The sequence below is a fragment of the Triticum urartu genome, chromosome 4A (assembly GCF_056163025.1).
Source record: "Triticum urartu cultivar PI428250 chromosome 4A, HENAU_Tu73, whole genome shotgun sequence".
Classification (NCBI taxonomy): Eukaryota; Viridiplantae; Streptophyta; class Magnoliopsida; order Poales; family Poaceae; genus Triticum; species Triticum urartu.
Genome location: NC_141876.1, coordinates 434,607,758 through 434,618,708, shown reverse-complemented (window position 1 = coordinate 434,618,708; position 10,951 = coordinate 434,607,758). Strand labels below are relative to the sequence as shown.

At 41.0% G+C, this 10,951-nt stretch overlaps 1 protein-coding gene across 1 annotated transcript; it reads right to left on the bottom strand.

The window, feature by feature from the left end:
* Positions 1 to 211: 211 nt before the first annotated feature.
* On the bottom strand, positions 212 to 10,711 carry LOC147976081 (uncharacterized). Its single transcript, XM_087520719.1, has 2 exons — positions 10,347 to 10,711; positions 212 to 419 (listed from the first exon to the last, which is right to left on the bottom strand). The coding sequence occupies exons 1-2, from the start codon at positions 10,709 to 10,711 to the stop codon at positions 212 to 214; spliced, it is 573 nt and encodes a 190-aa protein (XP_087376845.1).
* Between the last annotated feature and the right edge of the window lie 240 nt (positions 10,712 to 10,951).

Genomic DNA, 10,951 nt, shown 5'->3' with positions numbered 1-10,951 from the left:
ACTATCTTCCATCCTGATCCATACTTCCTAGCTGCTGATAGTCTTCGTGCTTTCACTTCATTGCTTACTTGACTATGGCTTGTCTAGTGTAGTCTACCTTCCGCTACATATCAATAGGTTCATTTCTACTGTTTGTCTTCAAAGCCCCCATGTTTTGAAGACTTTCATAAAAATCGCCTATTCACCCCCCTCTAGTCGATAACTAGCACTTTCACTTGTCCTCGGCCGCCGTGTATTCCTTGGTCCGCTTGCTCTTGCGCTTCGGCTTCGCCCCGGCGGCTTGGTTGGCGAGCTCATCCTCGAACAAAGGCTCCCCTTCAATGTTACACTCATCCTCTTCCTCTTGCATGTAGTCCTCAGGGAACTCGTGCTCGAGTGGGAAGCCGTCCAGGTCCAGATCGACCTGATCATGCATGAAGTGTTGGGGAACACAGTATTTCAAAAAAATTCCTACAATCACGCAAGATCTATCTAGGAGATGCATAGCACCGAGAGGGGAGAGTGTCTCTATGTACCCTCGTAGCCCTAAAGTGAAAGCATTTATCAACGTGGTTGATGTAGTCGTACACCTTCACGATCTGTCCCGATCAAGTACCGAACGTATGACACCTCCGCGTTCAGCACATGTTCAGCTCGATGACGTCCTTGCCTTCTTGATCCAGCAAGAGGAGCGAAGTAGTAGATGAGTTCCGGTAGCACGACAGCGTGGTGACGGTATTGGTGAAGAACAATCTTCGCAGGGCTTCGCCTAAGCACTATGAAAACTATGATGGAGGATAAACTAGAGGGGACGGGGTTGCCGGCACACGGCTTGGTGTTTCTTGATGTGTCTTGGGTGCTAGCCCTGCCCCTCTATTCATATGTTGATCCTTGGGGTCGAAACTTAGAGTAAAAGCCTCCACAAAGTCGGTTTCACCCGAAAGGCAAGAGTCCTTCTCAGACTCCAAGGCCAGACGCTGCTACCTCTTGAGCACTGCGTTCGATTTCCTTGAAGAGGAAAGGAAGATGCAGCAAAGTAGCGTAAGTATTTCCCTCAGTTTTTGAGAACCAAGGTATCAATCCAGTAGGAGGCTACGCGCGAGTCCCTTGTACCTGCACAAAACAAATAACTCCTCGCAATCAACATGATAAGGGGTTGTCAATCCCTTCACGGTCACTTACGAGAGTGAGATCTGATAGATATGATAGGATAATATTTTTGGTATTTTTGTGATAAAGATGCAAAGTAAAATAAAAGCAAAGTAAAAATCAAAGGAAATAACTAAGTATTGGAAGATTAATATGATGAAGATAGACCCGGGGGCCATAGGTTTCACTAGTGGCTTCTCTCAAGAGCATAAGTATTTTACGGTGGGTGAACGAATTACTGTTGAGCAATTGACTGAATTGAGCATAGTTATGAGAATATCTAGGTATGATCATGTATATAGGCATCACGTCCGAGACAAGTAGACCGACTCCTGCCTGCATCTACTATTATTACTCCACTCATCGACCGCTATCCAGCATGCATCTAGAGTATTAAGTTCATGAAAACAGAGTAACGCCTTAAGCAAGATGACATGATGTAGAGGGATAAATTCATGCAATATGATAAAAAAACCATCTTGAGATCCTCGATGGCAACAATACAATACGTGCCTTGCTGCCCCTACTGTCACTGGGAAAGGACACCGCAAGATTGAACCCAAAGCTAAGCACTTATCCCATTGCAAGAAAGATCAATCTAGTAGGCCAAACCAAACTGATAATTCGAAGAGACTTGCAAAGATAACCAATCATACATAAAAGAATTCAGAGAAGATTCAAATAATGTTCATAGATAATCTTGATCATAAACCTACAATTCATCGGTATCAACAAACACACCGCAAAAATAAGATTACATCGAATAGATCTCCACAAGAGAGGGGGAGAACATTGTATTGAGATCCAAAAAGAGAGAAGAAGCCATCTAGCTAATAACTATGGACCCGATGGTCTGAGGTAAACTACTCACACTTCATCGGAGAGGCTATGGTGTTGATGTAGAAGCCCTCTGTGATGGATACCCCCTCTGGCGGAGCTCCGGAACAGGCCCCAAGATGGGATCTCATGGATACAGAAAGTTACGGCGGTGGAATTAGGGTTTTGGCTCCGTATTTGATCGTTTGGGGGTACGTAGGTATATATAGGAGGAAGGAGTACGTCGGTGGGGCAAGAGGGGCCCATAAGGGTGGAGGGCGCCCCTGGGGGGGTAGGCGCGCCCCCCTACCTCGTGGCTTCGTCCTTTATTTCTTGACGTAGGGTCCAAGTCTCCTGGATCATGTTCGGTGAGAAAATCACGTTCCCGAAGGTTTCATTCCGTTTGGACTCCGTTTGATATTCCTTTTCTGCGAAACTCTGAAATAGGCAAAAAACAACAATTATGGGCTGGGCCTCCGGTTAATAGGTTAGTCCCAAAAACAATATAAAAGTGGATAATGAAGCCCAATAATGTCTAAAATAGTAGATAATATAGCATGGAGCAATAAAAAATTATAGATACGTTGGAGACGTATCAAGCATCCCCAAGGTTAATTCATGCTCGTCCTCGAGTAGGTAAATGATAAAAAAGATAATTTTGATGCGGAGTCCTACTTGGCATAATTTTAATGTAATCCTTCTTAATTGTGGTATGAATATTCAGATCCGAAAGATTCAAGATAAAAGTTCATATTGACATAAAAAATAATAATACTTCAAGCATACTAACTAAGCAATTATGTCTTCTCAAAATAACATGGCCAAAGAAAGATCATCCCTACAAAATCATATAGTTTAGTCATGCTCCATTTTCGTCACACAAGAATGCTCTCATCATGCACAACCCCGACGACAAGCCAAGCAATTGTTTCATACTTTAGTAATCTCAAACCTATAAACTTTCACGCAATATATGAGCGCGAGCCATGGACATAGCACTATGGGTGGAATAGAATATGATGATGGGGGTTATGTGGAGAAGACAAAAAAGGAGAAAGTCTCACATCAACGAGGCTAATCAATGGTCTATGGAGATGCCCATCGATTGGTGTTAATGCAAGGAGTAGGGATTTCCATGCAACATATGCACTAGAGCTATAAATGTATGAAAGCTCAACAGAAGAAACTAAGTGGGTGTTCATCCAACTTGCTTGCTCATGAAGACCTAGGGCACTTGAGGAGGCCCATTGTTAGAATATACAAGCCAAGTTCTATAATGAAAAATTCCCACTAGTATATGAAAGTGACAAAACAAGAGACTCTCTATCATGAAGATTATGGTGCTACTTTGAAGCAGAAGTGTGGTAGAGGATAGTAGCATTGTCCCTTCTCTCTTTTTCTCTCATTTTTTTGGGCCTTCTCTTTTTTATGGCCTTTCTATTTTTTTATATTCCTCACTTGGGACAATGCTCTAGAAAATGAAGATCATCACACTTCTATTTATTTACAACTCAATGATTACAACTCGATACTAGAACAAAGTATGACTCTATATGAATGCCTCCGGCGGTGTACCGGGATATGCAATGAACCAAGAGTGACATGTATGAAAGAATTATGAATGGTGGCTTTGCCACAAATACTATGTCAACTACATGATCATGCTAAGCAGTATGACAATAATGAATGTGTCATGATAAACGGAATGGTGGAAAGTTGCACGTCAATATATCTCGGAATGGCTATGGAAATGCCATAATAGGTAGGTATGGTGGCTATTTTGAGGAAGATATAAGGAGGTTTATGTGTGAAAGAGCGTATCATATCACGGGGTTTGGATGCACCGGCGAAGTTTGCGCCAACTCTCAATGTGAGAAAGGGCAATGCATGGTACCGAAGAGGCTAGCAATGATGGAAGGGTGAGAGTGCGTATAATCCATGGACTCAACATTATTCATAAAGAACTCACATACTTATTGCAAAAATCTACAAGTCATCAAAAACCAAGCACTACGCGCATGCTCCTAGGGGGATAGATTGGTAGGAAAAGACCATCGCTCGTCCCCGACCGCCACTCATAAGGAGGACAATCATAGAACACCTCATGTTTCAATTTTTTTACATAACGTTTACCATACGTGCATGCTACGGGACTTGCAAACTTCAACACAAGCATTTCTCAAATTCACAACTACTCAACTAGCATGACTTTGATATTATTACCTCCATATCTCAAAACAACCATCAAGCATCAAACTTCTCTTAGTATTCAAAACACTCATATGAAATTTTTTACTCTTGAATACCTAGCATATTAGGATTATTTAAGAAAATTACCATGCTATTTAAGACTCTCAAAATAATCTAAGTAAAGCATGAGAGAAAAACAAATCCACCACCATGCTCTAAAAGATATAAGTGAAGTACTAGAGCAAAACTATATAACTCAAAAGATATAAGTGAAGTACATAGAGTATTCTAACAAATTCCAAATCATGTCTCTCAAAAGGTGTGTACAGAAAGGATGATTGTGGTAAACTAAAAATCAAAGAATCAAATCATACAAGACACTCCAAGCAAAACACATATCATGTGCTGAATAAAAATATAGCTCCAAGTAAAGTTACCGATAGAAGTAGACGAAAGAGGGGATGCCTTCCGGGGCATCCCCCAGCTTTGGTTTTTAGTTGTCCTTAGAATATCTTGGGGGTGCCATGGGCATCCCCAATCTTAGGCTCTTGCCACTCCTTGTTCCATAATCCATCAAATCTTTACCCAAAACTTGAAAACTTCACAACACAAAACTTAAAGTAGAAAATCTTGTTAGCGAAAGAAAACAAAAGACCACTTCAGGGTACTGTAATGAACTCATTCTTTATTTATATTGGTATTAAACCTACTGTATTCCAACTTCTCTATGGTTTATAAACTATTTTACTAGACATAGATTCATCAAAACAAGCAAACAACACACGAAAAACAGAATCTGTCAAAAACAGAACAGTCTGTAGTAATCTGTTGCTAACGCAATATATGGAACCCCAAAATTTTTAAAATAAATTGTTGGACGTGAGGAATTTATCTATTAATCATCTGCAAAAAGAATTAACTAAATATCACTTTCCAAATAAAAATGGCAGCAATTCTCGTGAGCGCTAAAGTTTGTATTTTTCACAGCAAGATATCAAGACTTTCCCCAAGTCTTCCCAACGGTAAATTATTTATTACTAAACATGAGCTAATTAAACACACAAAAAACACAACCAAAACAGAGGCTAGGTAAATTATTTATTACTAAACAGTAGCAAAAATCAAGGAATAAAAATAAAATTGGGTTGCCTCCCAACAAGCGCTATCGTTTAACACCCCTAGCTAGGCATAAAAAGCAAGGATAGATCTAGGTATTGCCATCTTTGGTAGGCAATCCGTAAGTGGATCCCATAATAGATTAATAAGGTAATTTATTTTTCTTTCTAGGAAAGTGTTCCATGCCTTTCCTTAACGGAAATTGGAATCTAATATTTCCTTCCTTCATATCAATAATTGCACCAATCGTTCTAAGGAAAGGTCTACCAAGGATAATAGGACATGAAGGATTGTAATCTATGTCAAGAACAATAAAATCTACGGGCACATAATTCCTATTTGCGACAATAAGAACATCATTGATTCTTCCCATTGGTTTCTTAATAGTGGAATCCGCAAGTTGCAAGTTTAAAGAGCAATCATCAAAATCACGGAAACCTAACAAATCACACAAAGTCTTTGGAATCATGGAAACACTAGCACCCAAATCACATAAAGCATAGAACTCATGATCTTTAATCTTAATCTTAATAGTTGGTTCCCACTCATCATAAAGTTTTCTAGGGATAGGAACTTCCAACTCAAATTTTTCTTCATAAGATTGCATCAAGGCATCAACGATATGTTTAGTAAACGCTTTATTTTGACTATAAGCATGAGGAGAATTTAGCACGAATTGCAATAAGGAAATACAATCGATCAAAGAGCAATTTTCATAATTAAATTCCTTGAAATCCAAAATAGTGGGTTTAGCAACATCTAGGGTTTTAATTTCTTCAAACCCACTTTCATCAAATTTAGCATCAAGATCTAAAAACTCCGAATTTTTGGAACGCCTTCTAGGTAAAGGTGGATAATATTTAGTCCCATCATTATCAAGATTCATATTGCAAAACAAAGATTTAATAGGGGACACATCAATAACTTTTAGATCTTCATCTGTATTTTCATAGGAACTAGAAGAACACACTCTTATAAAGGCATCTTTCTTAGCACGCATCCTAGCGGTTCTTTATTGGCACTCATCAATGGAAATTATCGTGGCTTTGAGAGACTCATTGATATCATGCTTAGGAGTAATAGATCTAAGCTTTAAAGAATCAACATCAAGAGAAATTCTATCAACATTCCTAGCCAAATCATCAATCTTAAGCAATCTTTCTTCAATCAAAGCATTGAAATTCTTTTGCGAAATAATAAATTCTTTAATATTAGATTCAAAATCAGAGGGCATCTTATTATAATTTCCATAAGAATTGTTGTAGGAATTACCATAATTATTAGAGGGATTACTAGGATAAGGCGTAGGATCAAAATTTCCTCTATATGCGTTGTTACCAAAATTATTCCTACCAACAAAATTCACATCCATAGATTCATTATTGTTCTCAATCAAAGTAGACAAGGGCATATCATTAGGATTAGAAGAAACACTCTTACTAGCAAATAATTTCATAAGTTCATCCATCTTTCCACTCAAAACATTAATTTCTTCTATCGCATGCACCTTTTTATTAGTAGATCTTTCAGTATGCCATTGAGAATAATGAACCATAATATTATCTAGGAGTTTAGTATCTTCTCCTAAAGTGATTTCCATAAAAGTGGCTCCCGCGGCTGAATCTAAAAGATTTCTAGAAGCAAAATTCAATCCGGCATAAAATTTTTGTATAATCATCCACAAATTCAAACCATGAGTAGGGCAATTACATATCATTAATTTCATCCTCTCCCAAGCTTCTGCAACATGTTCATGATCAAGTTGCTTAAAATTCATAATATCGTTTCTAAGGGAGATGATCTTAGCGGGAGGAAAATACTTAGAGATAAAAGCATCATTGCACTTGTTCCAAGAATCAATACTATTTTAGGCAAAGATGAAAACCAAGCTTTAGCACGATCTCTAAGCAAAAAAGGAAATAGTTTCAACTTAACAATATCGTTTTCCACATCTTTCTTCTTTTGCATATCACACAAATCAACAAAGCTATTTAGATGGGTAGCGGCATCTTCACTAGGAAGGCCGGAAAACGGATCTTTCATGACAAGATTCAGCAAAGCGGCATTAATTTCACAAGATTCAACATCAGTAAGAGGAGCAATTGGAGTGCTAATAAAATCATTGTTGTTGGTATTGGTAAAGTCACACAATTTAGTGTTATCTTGAGCCATCGAGACAAGCAAGCAATCCAACCCACAAGCAAACAAAAGGCAAGAGGGCAAAAAGAGGCAAATAGAGAAAGAGTGGGAGGATAGAGAGAGAGAGGGCGAATAAAACAGCAAGGGTGAAGTGGGGGAGAGGAAAACGAGAGGCAAATGGCAAATAATGTAATGCGGGAGATAAGGGTTGTGATGGGTACTTGGTATGTTGACTTTTGCGTAGACTCCCCGGCAACGGCGCCAGAAATCTTCTTGCTACCTCTTGAGCACTGCGTTGGATTTCCTTGAAGAGGAAAGGATGATGCAGCAAAGTAGCGTAAGTATTTCCCCTCAGTTTTTGAGAACCAAGGTATCGATCCAATAGGAGATTACGCGCGAGTCCCTCGTACCTGCACAAAACAAATAACTCCTCGCAACCAACGTGATAAGGGGTTGTCAATCGCTTCACGGTCAGTTACGAGAGTGAGATCTGATAGATATGATAGGATAATATTTTTAGTATTTTTGTGATAAAGATGCAAAGTAAAATAAAAGCAAAGTAAAAAAGCAAAGGAAATAAGTAAGTATTGGAAGATTAATATGATGAAGATAGACCCGGGGGCCATAGGTTTCACTAGTGGCTTCTCTCAAGAGCATAAGTTTTTACGGTGGGTGAACGAATTACTGTTGAGCAATTGACAGAATTGAGCATAGTTATGAGAATATCTAGGTATGATCATGTATATAGGCATCACGTCTGAGACAAGTAGACTGACTCCTGCCTGCATCTACTACTATTAATCCACTCATCGACCGCTATCTAGCATGCATCCAGAGTATTAAGTTCATGAAAACAGAGTAACGCCTTAAGCAAGATGACATGATGTAGAGGGATAAATTCATGCAATATGATAAAAACCCCATCTTGTTATCCTCGATGGCAACAATACAATACGTGTCTTTCTGCCCCTACTGTCACTGGGAAAGGACACCGCAAGATTGAACCCAAAGCTAAGCACTTATCCCATTGCAAGAAAGATCAACCTAGTAGGCCAAACCAAATTGATAATTCGAAGAGACTTGCAAAGATAACCAATCATACATAAAAGAATTCAGAGAAGATTCAAATAATGTTCATAGATAATGTTGATCATAAACCCACAATTCATCGGTCTCAACAAACACACCGCAAAAAGAAGATTACATCGAATAGATCTCCACAAGAGAGGGGGAGAACATTGTATTGAGATCCAAAAAGAGAGAAGAAGCCATCTAGCTAATGACTACGGACCCGAAGGTCTGAGGTAAACTACTCACACTTCATCGGAGAGGCCATGGTGTTGATGTAGAAGCCCTCCATGATGGATACCCCCTCCGGTGGAGCTCCGAAACAGGCCCCAAGATGGGATCTCGTGGATATAGAAAGTTACGGCGGTGGAATTAGGGTTTTGGCTCCGTATTTGATCGTTTGGGGTACGTAGGTATATATAGGAGGAAGTAGTACGTCGGTGGAGCAACAGGGGGCCCACGAGGGTGGAGGGCGCACCTAGGGGGGGGGGTAGGCGGGGCCCCTACCTCGTGGCTTCCTCCTTTATTTCTTGACGTAGGGTCCAAGTCGCCTGGATCATGTTCCGGAAGGTTTCATTCCGTTTGGACTCCGTTTGATATTCCTTTTCCGTGAAACTCTAAAATAGGCAAAATACAACAATTCTGGGTTGGGCTTCCGGTTAGTAGGTTAGTCCCAAAAATTATAGATACGTTGGAGAGGTATCAGACGCCAGGGTTCCCGACGTCTAGAACCAGACGCCAGGGAACCTGGCGTCTGGCCCCTGGACTCTGCAAAACTTCCTTTTGCACTTTCTAAAAACCTTGTGGGCTTTCCCTTTTGGCCCAAATAAAGTGTTCTCGTACCCAAACATTTCGGGAAACATCGGGAACCCCTTCTGGTGAATCCCGGAACCCTTCCGGAGACCAAACACCATTATCCCATATATCAATCTTTATCTCCGGACCATTCCGGAGTTCCTCGTCATGTCCGTGATCTTATCCGGAACTTCGAACAACATTCAGTCACCAACATACACAACTCATATAATATTATATCATCAATGAACGTTAAGCATGCGGACCCTATGGGTTCGAGAACTATGTACCGAGACATTTCTCTGGTCAATAACCAACAGCGGAACCTGGATGCCCATATTGGTTCCTACATATTCTACGAAGATCCTTATCGGTCGAACCTTAATGACAACATACGTTGTTCCCTTTGTCATCGGTATGTTACTTGCCCGAGATTCGATCGTCGGTATCTTCATACCTAGTTCAATCTCATTACCGGCAAGTCTCTTTACTCGTTCTGTAATGCATCATCCCATAACTAACTCATTAATCACATTGCTTGCAAGGCTTATAGTGATGTGCATTACCGAGAGAGCCCAGTGATACCTCTCCGATACATGGAGTGAAAAAAAATCCTAATCTCGATCTATGCCAACCCAACAGACACCTTCGGAGACACCTGTAGAGCATCTTTATAATCACCTAGTTACGTTGTGACGTTTGATAGCACACAAGGTGTTCCTCTGGTATTCGGGAGTTGCATAATCTCATAGTCATAGGAACATGTATAAGTCATGAAGAAAGCAATAGCAATAAAACTTAACGATCATTATGCTAAGCTAACGGATGGGTCTTGTCCATCACATCAATCTCTAATGATGTGATCCCGTTCATCAAATGACAACACATGTCTATGGTTAGGAAACTTAACCATCTTTGATTGACAAGCTAGTCCAGTAGAGGCATACTAGGGACACTCTGTTGTCTATGTATTCACACATGTACTAAGTTTCCGGTTAATACAATTATAGCATGAATAATAAACATTTATCATGATATAAGGAAATAAAATAATAATTTTATTATTGCCTCTAGGGCATATTTCCTTCATGAAGGCCGCCTGATCTTGATCAAAGGTGGACGACTTGAACACCCCTTGGCCGTCTTGGCTTTGTGTCTCGTCGGGGTCGTAGCCAGCCCCAGCGGCACCGCCAGCGGCCGGCGCACCACCCTTGAAGATGATGTTTTGCATGTAGTCGTCGTCGCCGGAGGCCGGCATTCCGTCGAACAAGTTGCGTGCGCCAGACAACACGTCGGTTGGCTTGTGCCGCGCGCGTTTCCTCGCGCCTCTGGATGACGAGCCACCGGCCACCGGTGTGGCGTTGAGGTCGATGGGCGTGGAAGGCGCCACCACGCTCACCTCGGGCGAGCACTCCCCCGGGAGGCGGGAGGCCTGCGGGTAGACATGGAACCCTGACATCAGGGTGCAAGCCGACGCGCGGGGTGAGTCGGACATCACCATCCGAGGTAACGCGAATGAACCGGTGCGGGCCGCAGCCACATCGGCGTTGATGAGGCCGTGCTGGCTAGGGTTTAATGTTGGGGAACATAGTAATTTCAAAAAAATTCCTACGCACAGGCAAGATCATGGTGATGCATAGCAACGAGAGGGGAGAGTCTCGTCCACGTACCCTCGTAGACCATTAAGCGGAAGCATTAT

What these genes read in the sequence shown, in the direction of transcription:
- LOC147976081 (XM_087520719.1), bottom strand. Translation starts at nt 10,711, where the DNA reads ATGTCAGGGTTCCATGTCTACCCGCAGGCCTCCCGCCTCCCGGGGGAG. An exon ending in TTTGATCAAGATCAGGCGGC is followed by an intron (nt 420 to 10,346) that starts CTTCATGAAGGA and finishes TGTTCCCCAACA; the next exon opens with CTTCATGCATGATCAGGTCG.